This window comes from Rhinopithecus bieti, unplaced genomic scaffold (genome assembly GCF_001698545.2).
Source record: "Rhinopithecus bieti isolate Rb0 unplaced genomic scaffold, ASM169854v2 scaffold_26676, whole genome shotgun sequence".
In the NCBI taxonomy this organism is placed as follows: domain Eukaryota; kingdom Metazoa; phylum Chordata; class Mammalia; order Primates; family Cercopithecidae; genus Rhinopithecus; species Rhinopithecus bieti.
Window position 1 is genome coordinate 182321 of NW_016812009.1, and position 16254 is coordinate 198574.

Below are 16254 nucleotides of genomic sequence, written 5' to 3' on the forward strand. Positions count from 1 at the left end.
GGTGGCAGCAGCAGTGACAATGGCCGAAGCCAGCCCAGGGGCGACCGGGTAGTGGTTTTACCTGCATTTTAAGACTAGACTTGCCTCCTCCAACTCAAGTTCAGTATGGAACTGTGAGGAAGAGGTTGTGGGAAGCTTTTTATTACTAATTCAATTTTTTTTTTCTTTTTTTGGATACGGGGTCTCACTCTGTCGCCCAGGCTGGAGTGCAGTGGCGTGATCTTGGCTCGCTGCAACCTCCATTTCCCAGGTTCAAGCCATTCTCCTGCCTCAGCCTCCCAAGCAGCTGGGATGACAGGCACCTGCCACCACACTCAGCAAATTTTTGTATTTTTAGTGGAGACGAGATTTCACCATGTTGGCTAGGCTGGTCTCGAACTCCTGACCTCAAGTGATCCACTTACCTTGGCCTCCCAAAGTGATGGGATTACAGGCGTGAGCCACTGCTCCGGGCCCAATTTTTCAACTAATAAATCTGGTCAGTTTTAAAATTTCTTCTTGAATCAGTTTTAGTAATATGTCTTTATAAGAATTTTTCCTTTCGTCTAATTTGTTAGTATAACATTGATTATTATTCCCTTACAATAATATTTTTGAGATCTGTTCTTTATTTCTGATTTGGGGATTTTGTATCTTCTTCTTGGTCAGTCTAGGTAAAGGCTTATGGATTTTATCTTTTTAAGATCCCAGCTTTTAATTGGTTTTATTGATTTCTCCATTCTCATTTAATTAATTTCTGCTCTGATCTTTATTATTCCATTCCTCCTTCTTAGTTTGGCTGTAGTTCGCTTTTCTTTTTCTTATTTCTTAAGGTGGAGGGAAGCTTAGATTATTGATTTGAAACCTCTTTTCTAATATAGGCATTTAAAGCTATACATTTCCTGCTAAGCAGTTTTCTAGTTGCACACCATAAGTTGCGATGTGTTATGTGTTTGTTTTCATTCAGGTTAAATATATTCTGATGTCTTTCATGATTGTTTCTTTGACTCTTAGGTTATTTAAATGTGTTCTTAAATTCCAAATATTGAGAATTTCCCAGTTTCTTCCTGTTGTTGATGTTTAATTCTATTGTGATTGGAAATCATACTTTGAGTGGCTTCAGTCCTTCTGAATTTATTCAGACTTGTTCTTATGTGGTCTCACATATAGTCTGTTCTGACAGTTGTTCCCTGTGGCCTTAAAAAGTATGTGTATTCCCTTGTTACTCGGTGAAGTGTGCTGGAAATGTCAGGGCAATTTGGTTGATAGTTTGTTCAAATCTGTCTTTTGATTTTCTAATTGTTTTCTGTGATGTTTTGAGTATTGTAAGTTATTCACCTTGAGACCTTGTGTGCCAGTGAGACCTCTATGATTTTTGTCTCACCTAGCTAAACCAGCTTAGGTCATGAGATCCTAGTGAATTTTTACAGGGTAACACTAAAGAAAACATTGTCAGTACAGGTAATAGAGTATATTTTAAATACAGGTCTTCAGGTATTGGCGTTTTAAGAAAAATAAACTTAGCTATGTGTGCTGCAAGTTTGTGTGTGTTTCTGAATCCTTTGCTTCAAGGAAAAATTAATTTATATTAGTAGAGGATAAGTTTACTCAGTACTGGAAAAATTGTATAGATTTTAGGTACTTGTTGGAGCAGAAAAGTGATTAGTTGTGAGAAATGAAAGTCAATTTTAGTGGCAACTGGTATATCAAGTACATCAAGTCTTAGATCGATGTTTATAGATTTTGAAAATTTATAGGTTCATTATTCCTTTCATTTGTTTGTTCTTTTGTCCCATTTTTGTCAAGCATGTATTTATTTTGTTTGACTCCTTTTTTGTCTCATGGACTGAGAAGAAAATATAACTAAGGTTGGATTATTCCCACCATTTGCCCTGTGTCTGATTATTCTTAGGTGGATTATAATGAAGCCAGCAAGACGTATACATAGGAATTTTAAATGTATAGGATTGTAAGGAGGGTAGAAGCCACAAACCGAAGATAAGATACGCCTGCAAACCTGCTTCAAATTTCCTGAGGACAGTAGATGAAATTATTTCTAAGGGCCTTTTTTACCACCGCTCTTTAAGTATATGAGTAATAAATGAAAAGAACAAAGTATTTGGTTCAGAAAGAATAAAACAAAAAAAGAAAGAAAAGCATCAGTGAAATAGAAGTATCCTAAGTGTCACCCCATGAAAATTGTCTTCCTGTTGAGAGCTCACTAGAAATAGAAACAATTGTTTATTGTCTCCTTGTATGACAATCTCTTAACTGTTTCGAGATGATTTACTTGCTCCTTAGGCTTCTCATTAAGAATAAGTACATGCTTATATGAGGGAAAAGGCAAATAGTAATATAATAGCATATAAAGTTAAAAAGTGGACATCTTCTTTATTGTCTCCCTCCCTTTGAAACTCTGCCAATACCCACATTCGCTCTCTTCATAGGAATAACCCTCTTCATCCCTACTAATGCCCTGTATTGTGATCAAGATGGTTGATTGTTTCCGGGTATAATAAATTGGGGATATAGTCAGAGACAGTACATTTTGGGAGAACTCTCCATTCCCGGTGGCATCAAGCAGCTTGAGCTAAGAAAAGAAAAAGGTGTACACCAAGATGAGATGAGGCATACTTAGTAAGCAACAATAAAAAGCCAAGATGTCTTCATGCATATAATCATGATAATGTTGGATGTGATATCTCATCCCTGTACATCTGCATATATCTCTTACATAGCCTGTTATTCTTTCTGCATTTCCCCCTTCAGTAGAGCTTTATTGTAACTATTTCCATCTCTGTAAAATTAAGGGTGGGGAGGGGATAAAAGAGAGTGCTAGACTGTCCACTCCCCTAAGGGGCAGCCAGTACTAAATACACAGCCTACGGGTGTAAATTGAACAAACAACAAAAAGACATGTTCATTCCTTAGGCTTTTAGAGGAGTAAACCTGTGAGGCCTACACCATTTGTTCATCCCTTCAACAGTTATTTGTTGAATGCCTCCTGTGTGCCAGGCATACCAAGATACAGACAGTAAACAAATAAGAAAATATATGTCAAATGGTGATAAGCGCTTGTGTTAGTGTCCTAGTGCTGCAGTAATGGAGTACCACAAACTGAGTGCCTTAAATCAGTAGAAGTTTATCCTTGCAGTTCTGGAGACTAAAGTCCAAAATCACAGGACTGCTTCCTTCTGAGAGGTGTGAGGGAGAATCTGTTCAGTGCTCTCTTGTAGCCTTTGGTGACAGGTGGCAATTCTTGCATCCCCTTGGCTTGTAGGTACATTACTCTTATCTCTTCTTCTCTCTTAACAGGGAGTTCTTGTATGTCTGTATCCAAATTTGCCTCTTATAAGGATGTCAGTCCTGTTGGATTAGGGCCTTTCCTAGTGACCTCATCTTAATTTGATCACACATCTGCAAGGACCCTCTTTCCAAATAAGGTCACGTGAGGTTTTGGAAAGGACAGGAATGTGGGGGCGGGGTGGGGATACTGTTCAACCCGTGACAGCACTATAGAGAAAAGTTAAAGCAGGATAGTGGAATAGGGAATGCTGGGTTGAAATGGGCTTATAATTTTATGTAGAGGATCAGGGAAGTCCTCACTGTTGAACTGACAATTGAGGATAGTGAGAGAGAGAACCTAGTGGATATCTGTGGGGAGAGCTTTGCAGACAGAGAGAGCAGCATGTTCTTGAAAAGCTCAAGATGAGTGTGCTTGGCTAGAAGCATCAGGGAGGCCTGTGTGGCTGGAGCAAAGAAAGTAGGAGCTGAGATCAGAGAGCTGGCTGGGGTACATAATCACATAAGGCCTTCCTAGACCTTTTGCTTTTCTCTGAGTGAAATATGAAACCATTGAAGAGTTTGAAGTAGTGGATGATCTGATTTTATATTTCTACCATGTTGAGGAAAAGGGCAAGGTTAAGGTATGCAGATGAGTTAGAAGGCTTTGGCATTAATCCACGCGACAGGAGGTAGTAAGAAGAGATCCGATTTTTTATCTGTTTTGATAGTAGAATTGTCAAGTTTTGCTGATCATTTGAATGTAGAGTGTGTGAGAGAGAAAGAGGTTAAAAATAACTTCCAAGATTTTTAGTCTCAGCAACTGGACGAATTGCCATTTGCTGAGAAGGGGAAGATGGTCACACAGGTCTGGACTTCAGGAAAAAGGTCCGAGTTGTATGTATAAATCATGGAGAAGGCGCCATAGAGACTATAAGACATGAGACTGGAAGAAATCCTTGAGTAGTGGAGAGGCATGGGATCTAGGGCACAGGGGGAAGGGGTAACTTAGATAACACACAGTTCAGCAAAGGCAATAGGACGGAAGGCAGAATATATGGGTGCAAATGCGGGTAGGTGACTCCTTTGAAGAAGAATTCGTGGAGGGACCAGGTACAGTGGTTCATGCCTGTAATCCCAGCACTTTCAAAGGCATACCAAGGCGGGTGGATCACTTGAAGCCAAGAATTCAAGACCAGCCTAGCCAACATGGCAAAACCCCATCTCTACTAAAAATACAAAAATTAACCAGGCATGATGGCGTGGGCCTGTAGTCCCAGCTACTCGGGAGGCTGAGGCACAAGAATTGCTTAAACCTGAAAGGTGGGAGATTACGGTAAGCTGACATCATGCCAGTGCACTCCAGCCTAGGCAACAGAGCAAGACTCTGTCTTAAAAATAATTCCTGGAGGAGGTTGGCATAAGCTGGTCCATTATGGTACAGGTGGATAGGAGAGGGCCCAAAGAAGGGCATTCTAAGGAAGGCAACCACCTAAGCGATGGCGTGTCCTGATGCTATTAATGGGACTTTCCAGAAATAAGCAGTGTTGTTGCTGTTGTTTTGCCCCTTGAGTATCTTTTTTTTCTTTTTTTGAGCCGGAGTTTCACTCTCGTTGCCCAGACTGGAGTGCAATGGCATGATCTCGGCTCACCGCAACCTCCATCTCCCAGGTTCAAACAATCCTCCTGCCTCGGCCTTTCTGAGTAGCTGGGATTACAGGCATGCACCACCACACCCGGCTAATTTTGTATTTTTAGTAGAGACGGGGTTTCTCTGTGTTGGTCAGGCTGGTCTCGAACTCTCGACCTCAGATCATCTGCCCGCCTCGGCCTCCCAAAGTGCTGGGATTACAGGCATCAGCCACTATGGCTGGCCTTGAGTTTAATGAGCATTTCTGACAACTTTGTATCCATTTCTCTTCTGCTTTCTAATTGTCTTCTAATTTACTACTCAGGTCTGTCTCTTCCTTTCCATCCTATCACTATCCTAATTGAGGCTTTCATTATTTTGTCATTGGACAGTTCCAACATCCTTCATTAATAACCTTCAAAGTTCTCCTTCATTCCTGCCCATATGTTTGTACAGATTTAACTTCTTATAGCACAGATTTTATTCTTCGTCAACCATTATTAATTACTCCCATTCAGTCCCCCATTCAAGACTTGCCACAATCTGGTCCCATTCTGCCTCTCCTGACCCACTCTTATACAGATTCCCTCTATGAACCTTGTATTCAAACCATATTCCTGCTAATGCCCTTGCAGCATCGGCTTTCTAAAGCTGATTAACTCTTTATTAAAAATGACCGTTCTTGTATTTACCCCCAAATCCTGCTCTAAAGAGATGTCTGTGATTTGAGAACCAGTATATCTTTGGATCCCAGTGCCGTGTTGTATTTTTATTGTAGTATGATTCATTGTCTTAGATACTGCTGGTGCTCTACCATCAGTGAGACAAAATGACCTTCATCTGGCTCTTTTGTTTTCCATTGCCAACTTTAATAAAACAGTGCTTGGGAGTAATAATGATTTGAATTTTTGAATTGTAGCAGATTTAATTCTCTGGTTCTTTGGATCAGTTCCTAAGTCTTAGCCCCATCAAAGAAGAAGTAGAGAATCTAACATGTCTGTATTTTGACTTCTAGAATATTATAACACTTACTTCATAAAATCAGAAAGGATAGAGGGGGGGAAATGAAAAGAAAGAAGAATCTGAGAAGTCCCTAAGGAAAGATACCATATAAACACAAGTCATTATTTATCAGTTTTTAGAAGGAGTTATCGGATAGAATACTATCTTTCTAAAATTTCTGGTACCTAATATTTCCTTTCAAAAAAGACTGAAATTCTTGAGGCATCCTAGAAGACTTGTGTGCTGCCTCCCCGTTGTCCAACTTCCCCGAAAGCACATTCAACAATGGCTGCCTGTTTCTCTCCTTGGTGAGGAGTCTGACTCATCACTCACTGTCTCTTCAACCGATACTTGTGTTTCAGTTCCGTTCAATTACCAACTTTTAATTGGATCCCATTGCCAGATTGGTTTTGCGTTCCTGTTTCCTCTTGGCTGCACTGTTACTATGACTACTTGGTGTCTTCTACTTACTTCCTATATTAGTTTGATGACATTTACTCAGGTATGAAGCTAGATAGATACTATAAATTTGCTACAGTACCTATCACTATTATATTTTTCCTTTCCCCTACTGCTCATTTGGAATGGAATCAAGCATGGTGATAAGGTTCTTAATTCTTCTCTATCATTTCTAGTAAGCATTGCCAAGTTTTAGAATTCTAGGACCTTGGAAAATTGTGGAGACCCTCTTTCTCTGCCTTCCCTAGCCTTCACTCCCCACCACAACACATTCCTTCAGGCATGTGACATATATATTTCCTAAAAAGCTGAAAGATATTTCCTCATTTAATGAGAAAGTCTTCCTGTAGTTTCTTTCTTATGTTAGCATAATGTCTCAATATTCTACTTTAAGTGCACTGCTTTGTAGAATTGGGGAAAATTAGTTACATTAGGCAGTGCATGTTCTTTGGTCTTTAGTTAACTGTTGTATGCCCTGTAAATATTAATTGATGACCTTCAGGATTTGTGGGATATGTTTAGTGGTTTTTTAATGGTTAAACTGAATATTTTTAATAAAAAATTACAAGACCGTAGAATGCCACAGAACCATTCCACTTACCAGGAAACTTAAAATTTGCCAGCTGACCTGGTAAACAGATCTGGTCGTAACCCAGGCTATTTAAGATGAAAACTATTATTCATCACAATAAAAATGTTATATCATAATGCTGTCTTACATAAAATGAGCTTACAGCCAGTGGGCTAACTGGATATCATTTTTCTAGTTTCTCATTAGTTCCCACTACCATATTTGTTATACAGAGTGAGCTAAGGCCAAGAGACCTTCCATATCATTCTTCCTGTGGCTACAAAGTAGAATTCACAGCTAGCTCAAAAACAGAAATAAAAGGAGAGAGATCTCATAGTCTGCAGGAATGGATTCTGACAATAAAGACCTTGCATTTACTCTGTTCCTTGTGCCTGGGGTTTTAATTTAACACATCAATGAAAAGGCAGCATTTAAAAAGGGGGGAATACACCCAGCCGGACTTAATTTTATTACTACAATTTGTGAGAAATTACTGCACTTAATGAGAAAATCATTAAGCATGAAACAATGGGCTCTGACTGAACTTGTGGAACTTAAATGGTGAGGTTTTAATTGAGTTTTTTAGTTATTGGTAAGAATAGTAATAATAATTTAAAAATACAGGACTGCATCTGTGTGTTGAGGTGGTCAGCACTTTGCATACCTTAGTCCAATTTCCTGTGCCACTGGTCACGCATAATATTATGTCTGTGGTGTTTTCTCTGTCGTATCTACTGATTTTTCTGTTCTGAAGGGAGGCAGGGAACTTCTTTTTTGTTAGATTGAGGAAGTTTGGGGCAAAGAGCTTACAGAATAGTTTCTAGAAGGTGGAAGAAGGGCAGGCTAAGGCAAAGAGCAGAGCTATGTCTGCTTCTTAGTCCAGCTGCTTAAAAAAGATGACAGATTTCAATGTCATTTTCAGGTTACTCAAGCTTATGCTTTTTTCCTAGTTCTCTTTTGTTGCCATCCAGTGATTTATTTTTCCTTAATAAGAATATTTCATTAAAGACCATACAACTAAAAAACAAAGAATACGAAGAGCAAAGAGCACTCTTCAGTCCGAACTCTTTAGAAGTGGAAGCAGAAAGAAGGGTGTTTAAGAAATAAGTCAGCATTTTGTGTCTGTGTGTGTGTGTGATTTAGAGAAAAAATATTTAAGATACCTTCTTTTTGTAGTTAAAATTTCAGAAGTACATTTGATTTCTGAGAGGACCAGAATGCCATGGGAAATGCTCAGTTGCATCTAGTACCTCTTGTTTATTGTCATGGTCCACACAGTTGCATATCACAACCATGTTAGACCCAAAGGAAAGGAAATGTATGTAGCTCTAAAGATGTTTCAAGCAGAAGTGAAAACAATATTTTTTTTACGTAATTTGTTTTTTACAGAAATACAGCTTTTTAAAAAAAATTAAAATGGCTGGGAAAAGCTTTAAATATGCTTTTGAACTTCTTCAGTAACTTTTAATTGAATTTCATTGTATCCTACCTTGCTAGAAAGAAAGAAACCTGCAAATTTTAGCTTCCCTTATAATTTAAATGATGCCTTGCTAATTTCTGTGTTTTTGAAATGGAGTCTCACTCTGTCGCCCAGGCTGGAGTACAGTGGTGAGATCTTGGCCCACTGCAACCTCTGCCTCCCAGGCTTAGGTGATTCTCCTGCCTCAGCCTCCTGAGTAGCTGGGATTACAGGCATGCGCCACCACACCCAGCTAATTTTGTATTTTAGTAGAGACAGAGTTTCGCCATATTGGCCAGGCTGGTCTTGAACTCCTGACCTCAGGTGATCCACCCAACTTGGCCTCCCAAAGTGCTGGGATTACAGGCGTGAGCCACTGGGCCCAGCCTGATACCTTGCATTTCTGTCTCCTGGAAATATCCAGTTCATAAAACGGGCCATCCCCTTGTGAGTTCATAACACACTGTGCCCTTAGATCCCCTCCTCCCCCTCCCTCCTTCTGTATGCCCTGCATATGAGGGAGATGTGGGCAGAGCTGGCTCCTGTAGGTTGCGTTTTCCAGGCTCCCGTGTCTAAAGACTTCGTACTGGGTTCAGCATGAGAGATACTGGTGGGAAGTAGGGAGGGAGAAACCAGGGTATCTCTTCCTCCCTTTCTGTGTTGGGTAGCATCTTTGGTCCTCAGAGCTCTATTTATACCCTTTCTTTTCTTTTTCCTGTGTACCAAGGGATGCTAAGGGTTTCTTGCCGTTACCAATCCCTGGGTTACAGCACCTTTTTCAGTTGGCTTTAACACACTTCATAACCTGTGAAACAATTGCCTGTCTTAAATCTCCTGTGTTAAATATTTGGAATGATTTATATTGTTTGTGTTGGACCCTGACTGATGTACATACTGCCTCTACCCACAGTGGCCAATTTATATCCGATAGTAAAGAGGCATAAAGAAAGCCTGTTTTTGATGTTTCTTAAATTGCCTGTGTTAAAACAGGCTGTCTTTCTTATCAGGCAAATATCTTGTATAAGTTTCTGGCTTAAACAATGATTATAATTTACATGTGGATTTAATTTATGGTAGACTGGACTGCTTGCCTGGAGTTTTATTTGCTGATGGGCGTTACTCCTTTTTATTCTCTTAATAATGAATTACCTGTCCTTATACTTATTTTGATTTAAGTGCTTGATTTTTATTGTCACTTTTAATTTTGTGTTATAAAGATGCGATTGTCATTGGCTATATAAATTTGTTTTTTTCTTTCCTTTCTTCTTTTTTTTTTTTTGAGATGGAATCTCACTCTGTTGCCCACGTTAGAGTGCAGTGGCATGATCTCGGCTCACTGCAACCTCCGCCTCCTGGGTTCAAGCGGTTTCCAGCTAATTTTTGTATTTTTAGTAGAGACAGGGTTTCACGATGTTGGCCAGGCTGGTCTTGAACTTCTGATCTCAAGTGATCCATCCTCCTTGGCCTCCCAAAGTGCTAGGGTTACAGACTTGAGCCATCGCGACCGGCCATAAATTTGTTCTTAACATTTGAAAGTTATTTAACTGCTGACATTTGCAAAATGTACAGCATTTCAATAAGTAACATTTACATGAGGCATTGAGAAAGTGAGAAGAATTAAATTGGGAAATATCCTAAATGATGGCTGAGTTCAGCCAAATTGTTTGAGGTGTCTTCACAGTCTTTTATATATAATCTGTGACAGATGAGGGATCCTACTGCTTTTTGAGCTCTGTCAGATGGAGGAGAAAATCCCACAATAAATGACTTCCTTTCACTTTGCTGGAAACATCTTTGCAAAGAACAGAGGTAGTGAGTAAATGTAAAGTCAGAGGCAGACATGCACATGGCCCTGGGTGTTTTGAGCTTGGTGACTGCAATGAGAAGGGAGGTGTAGTCCATTTTATGGGACTTTGGGTGGTGGTGAATGTTTTCAGTAGAGAAGAAGAATGTGTATTTCAGATTAAACAAGAAAACTTTGCCATTTTCCTCTTCTGTAACATTTCTAAATCTGGATAACATTTTGAATATGATACTAAAGTATTGAGATTAATTTTGGTTATCAACATCTGTACTCATGTGAGATACTGGGTTAGTATATGATGCCCATATCTAAAACCTCAAAATCCAAAACAGACATTTGAAGTAATCCTGGAAATAAATAACAGCCATTTGCCTGACTTAGTATCCTAAGATGGATGGCCCTGCCAATGGCCATTTTTTATTTTAGCTACTAATGAGTATTATTGAGTCACTGACTAATTTTGAAGAACATTTTGGTGAATTATAATTGGGGCTGTGATTTACTGAATTTGAAGACTGATAAGCTGTTCCTTAGCCCTGTAATTGATGTAGAAGCAGAGAAAAGCATCCTGATGATCAGCGTTTCCTTTATGTGGGGCAGGCGAGTCAATAGCGTAATCCAGCCAGAGTAGAATATTATTTTTGTTAGCCATTTCTGCATTTTACTTTTAGTAAAAGTGGCAGGGAAATGTGAACTGCCACAAAACTTTGGAAGGGAAGTCTCTTGTCTACATCCCTTTTGATACTCAGTATATTCAAACATCATCCATCACAGCTATTCCCTGGTGTTAAATGGTTCGTCATAGTCAGTGATCCACAGAAGTAGTCTGGGTAGAGGGACAGAATTTAGAATCATGGACCAGACTTACAAGCCATGTAACTGAGTATTCCTAGAAGACCAAAATCTGGTTCTTTGTATTCACTGGGTTTATTGGAAGTTTGGATATGTTTATCCATCTGTGTTTCTGAGCCCTCTGGAGGAAGGAGCAGAACAGTCTAATGTGTAAATAAGAAAAACTAAATCCAAATAGGCCCACAGATACATTAGGACTTCATTTTTTACAAAGAAACTGGGTGTTGAGACTCCTGCTACTGCCTTTTACAAAGAAGTTACAGCAGACTGGACTACCTTCTTTCCCGTGTCATTGCAAATGGATTGTTGGCTTGGGTATTTGCTTTATTTTTGTTTCTTTTGAATATTTTTCTCTGTAAGATAGCGTGCATGTGTGTGTGTTCTATCATAGTTCAGGATAAAATGAGTCAGGAAGCTGGTTGTTTGTTTTGTTTTTTTGTTTTGCTTTGGTTTTTTGCAAAGCAGTTTAGTACCTGTGTAGTCACTTCATGGGCTCCAAGCTCTTAGGATTCCCTATGTTTTTATCCTTAATTACCTATGCTCTTTATATTCTTTTCCTTGTAGTCTTTTTGCAATCGTTTGGACACAGCAGACAACTCTTTCCTTTGCGTAATCTCTTCTCTTAGTATCTGTGATGCCATGAACTCCTCTCTCTCTCTCTCTCTCTCTCTCTCTAATTCTTCTTAGCCGCCTTCTTCAGCTCCCTTTCCACTATCCAACCGCTAAAATTTCTTATTTCTTCTACACTTTCTAAGGAGCCAAGCTCTACCTCCTACCTCAGGACTCTCACATATACTCTGTCTTCTTGGAACTCCCTTTCCTCCAGCCATTTTCTATCTAATCCTCACTCTTTTTTCTTCCCCCATTTCTGTCCATGTATGAGGCCATTTGCTTTGCTCCACACACACCCTGTGCTTTCTTCTTCATACTTAGGCTGATTCTGCTTCCTGCTGTGTAATTGCCAGATTCTGTTTTTCATTGCCTGACTAAAAAGCCGTATTGATTTGTGAAACTTTCTGTAATCACCAAAGATTTTTTAAAAATTCAAACCAATTAATATAATTCCTTAAAACTCATAGCTCTCTTCACATTATTTCCCAGTGTTACTTTTATGTCAATGCATTATATCCCCTATTCAACTGCAAACTCCTCAAAGGCAAGGGCCTTATCTTCAGCTTAATTCTGTCTCCCACAGAACATAACATAGTAGTCATACAATAAGTATATACTATCAAACAAAGTGAAACGTTTACATTATCGCTTCCTAAGATTTCCTATTCTCATTTCAAAAGAAATGGAGAATTTAGAGTCTCTGGGATTATTGTCCTCGGCCTGTAAAGGTTTTTATTTGTGCCCAGATATGTAACTTCGAGTGAACTTTCTATCACATGATCTGGGAAAGTACACCGCTTTCTGTTAATCGAACATTTCTGTTTTTTTTGCTTTTCAAGCTGAAAAGGGGAGATAACTTCTGTTTGCTTTGAGCTTTTGTTGATGGTTTTCTGCTCTGCCTACTAATCAGGGTTGTATTATTTACCTTGTTTAAAAAGATTCATCTGAACATTCTCTACTTTGAATTGTAGTTGGATATTAATTCCCTGCTGCGGGATACGTTGGTAAAGATTTCTGAAATTGCAGGGAAATGTTTCTTTAATCCCTCAAGTTTGTTAAGTGCTTTCTTACAACGGAGATCATAATCTCCGAGTTGGTAGAAGGGATGAAACGGTTACTGGGGATATTTTTCCCTTGCTGGAAAATTGCTGTATTAAAAAATACTTCATCCAGTTTTGTAATCATTTCTATATGCTGTGTGGTCCTTAGGAAATAAGGAGATTCTTAGCACCAATTTCATGTTTTTAATAAGGAAGGCGTTGAGTAATGTTCAGGTCACTGTGATTCACAGAGTTAGTGGCCTGGGGTCTTTATTGGTAAAGCTTGAAAGTAGTTTTCTTTAGCACTGTGCACACACACGTAGCTGCTAGAATGCTCACAGGAGGCTGTGATTTGGGGGAACACGCAGTCATAGAATATCTTGAACATTCAGCATAAATTGTCAAACAGCCACAGCTAGTGAATGGTTTGAGGGGACACAGGAGAGGGAGCCTTTAGGCATAAATACCCACATCTCCCTGATTTGTTCTTCCACACAGATCTTAAGGTCAGTTCTGATCTGCACAGCAAATTAAGCTTCCTCGTGACTTTCAGATTTCCGTTTTCCTCTGCTTTTCATACTGAATAATTTTTTGTTTCTTTATAAGTTGTAACCTACTTTGGAAATGATAACACTGTGAATGCATTTTCTCCTTCTGTAGCATTTATGATATTGCTTGCTGACAGTTACTGTTTATTAAGTATTTGTGGCTTTTGGAGTGGTGAGCAATAGGGAGAATATTCAGGTCCAGCTAAGGGCATAAGATAGACAGTAATGATTTCTCATTCAAAAGGGATATTTTGTTAAGACTGGGGCTGATCTTTCCTAATTTAACCTTGGATTGGTAGAAGATGGGGTGTCCCTGGCTCGTTATTTTTCACTGCCCAGCACTGTTCGACAGTTATCCTGAGTAGAATTAGGGGAGGGACTAGAGGTTCTGTTTTCTGTGACTACAATAGGAAAGGCAGTTTTGAATTATCCAAATGGCCCCTAAATTCTGGGGGAAAAATAAAATAACAATAACAATTTTAAAAACATCTACAATCTAGGTTCTGACATCCCAAAAAGGAGTATTTCAAGTGTAATTCTCAGCATTTTAGAAATTAATTTATTGACAAATATCGATAGGTATTATTCAGACTTCTCAAATATAGAGTTTTGAAATCAGGATTTTGCATCTCCTCTCTCTCCTAAAAGAAGTATGGCAATTGTACTTGCTGACCATGAGTCTTGTGAACTATAATACATGCTTATAGGCACAAACACAGAAGCATACCCTCTCTCAAGCATCACTCAAATCTAAGAAAATGTGTTGTCTTATGTTTTAGCGAGTAACCAGCTCATAAATCACATCGAACAGTTTTTGGATACTAACGAAACACCATATTTTATGAAGAGCATGGACTGCATCCGAGCCTTCCGGGAAGAAGCCATTAAGGTATTGTTATCCTTGCATCTCTTTTCTTCCGAAACAGTTGGCCACTATCACAGGGAAAGAGGCATACGGCATCCCGGAAATGAGCCTGGGCCGTGGAAATTATCATTCTCAATGTGAATAGCAGTGTATGCCAATGGAACTAGAAATGACTTAAACTGATGTTACTATCACTGTCATTTCTGAGGTGGAATAAAGATGAGTAGGTAGGATGTTTTATCCCTGAAAGTTGGCTTTTTATTTTACTGAAGCCCTGGCCTTTGCTTTCTGTTCCTATTTAGGGAACCAAGGAAATTTCCACTATAACCTCTGGTGGCCTGCTCATAATTGTAAAGGAAAGGGTATTTTAGGGAAATGGATGGAAAATATATATTGGTATAATTATTGAGAAAGATTTTACGAAGACAGGTGTAGGGATCTAAATGTCAGGAAAAAAAAGAACGCTGAGCGTTAAGTTCCTCCCATGCCTTTTATGTGGGTTTTGTCTGTTTGATTGTTTTATTAGGAATTTTTAGAGAATATTTCTAAACATTTTCCAAATTTTGTATAGGCTTTTGTATCTCTAGGTAAGAAGTGAGCAAGTTTAAATTAGAAAGTATATTTTTAAAGTGGGCACAGTTGTAGTGTATGTTCTTGTGTGGGTACTTATTAAATATTTGCTGAACGTATGAATGAATTAATGCTTACATAATTTAGATGTTTACAAAGAGTGACAAGAAAATAGAAAACTCATTAAAATTAGATTACAATAAAAGGTTCAGAAGTAGATAACCTGAATACTCTTCAGATAAAGACAAATTTTGGAAAAGTAGAGTCAGGACAAGCCTGCAGATGATTCTGTTGGGTAGAGAAAGATTTGGTTAGATGGAGAGAGATAGTGAAAGTGTATTTTTTTTTTAAAGCACTACCCAGGCTAGATGGGGTGTCTTACAACACCTCTGTGCATGGTTGCCACCCAGTGTCCTTAAAAATACCAGGTCACATTGTATTTCTTAAAAAAAAATAAGAGAGAGAAGAGGAGCAGAAGAGATTTCAGTGACATATCATTCAATCTTAATGGAGAGATTATTATTTTTTCTTTTTGTCTTTTCTTTTTTTTTTTTTCCTTGAGACAGAATCTGGCTCTTGTCGCCCAGTCTGGTGTGCAGTGATGGATCTTGGCTCACTGCAACTTCTGCTTCCCAGGCTCAAGTGATTCTCCTGCCTCAGCCTCCCGGGTAGCTGGGATTACAGGCGCTTGCCACCACGCCCAGCTAATTTTTGTATTTTTAGTAGAGACGGGGTTTCACCATGTTGGCCAGGCCAGTCTTGAACTCCTGACCGCAGGTTATCCGTCCACCTTGTCCTTCCAGAGTGCTGGGATTACAGGCATGAACCACCATGCCCAGCTTGAGTTAATAATTATGGAAGCTGGGTTATGAGTGTGTGACCACTCACAAAATTGTTCTCTGTTTTTGTTTGAGATTTTCTACATTGAATGTTAAGAACAAAGGGCTAGGCCACCACAAAAAAACTGACTCTGGGAAGCTCTGTACCTTCCACAGATGGAAGGATTTCTGGTCCCCAGTGAACACACCTCAGTTTGGAATGCCAGCTTCCCATGTACCAAAGAAAAACATTTCATTTTTTTGTAATAAGTAAGGTGATTCAGAATATACAGTACTTTGTTTGGTCTGGGGCTGAATTTGTTTTTGTGTTTGCTCTGACTTGCCGCCTCCTCTACCCCAACTTGCTACCACAGTTTTCAGAAGAGCAACGCTTTAACAACTTCCTGAAAGCCCTTCGAGAGAAAGTGGAAATTAAACAGTTAAATCATTTCTGGGAAATTGTTGTTCAGGGTAAGTTGTCATTTGTCTTTTTCTGCAAATACTTAGGCTATTTTATTCTAAATATACATATAAATTCTAAATATAAACTATATTGTATAATGAGTTACGTGGGAAACATGATGACTTTCTACATGGCTTTGGGAAATGCTCAGTGTTCAGTGAACTGAAACTCTCCCTTAATAAGCATAAATACAAAGTGATAAATAATAAATAAACATGTAAGTTCCATCTTAGACTCTTTACTCAGTGTGACCTATTTCAGGGCTGTGCCTTTCTGTTTGTTGAATGGAGCAGCTGTGTG

At 39.0% G+C, this 16254-nt stretch overlaps 1 protein-coding gene across 1 annotated transcript in view; it reads left to right on the top strand.

Moving 5' to 3' along the window:
* The window catches only part of XRCC5 (X-ray repair cross complementing 5), a 98878-nt gene that overhangs the window by 69775 nt on the left and 12849 nt on the right, over positions 1 to 16254 (top strand). Inside the window, exons 17-18 of the mRNA XM_017895465.1 lie at positions 14018 to 14127; positions 15866 to 15962. Coding sequence (XP_017750954.1) covers positions 14018 to 14127; positions 15866 to 15962 — 207 coding nt within the window. The remainder of the gene's footprint in view (positions 1 to 14017; positions 14128 to 15865; positions 15963 to 16254) is intronic.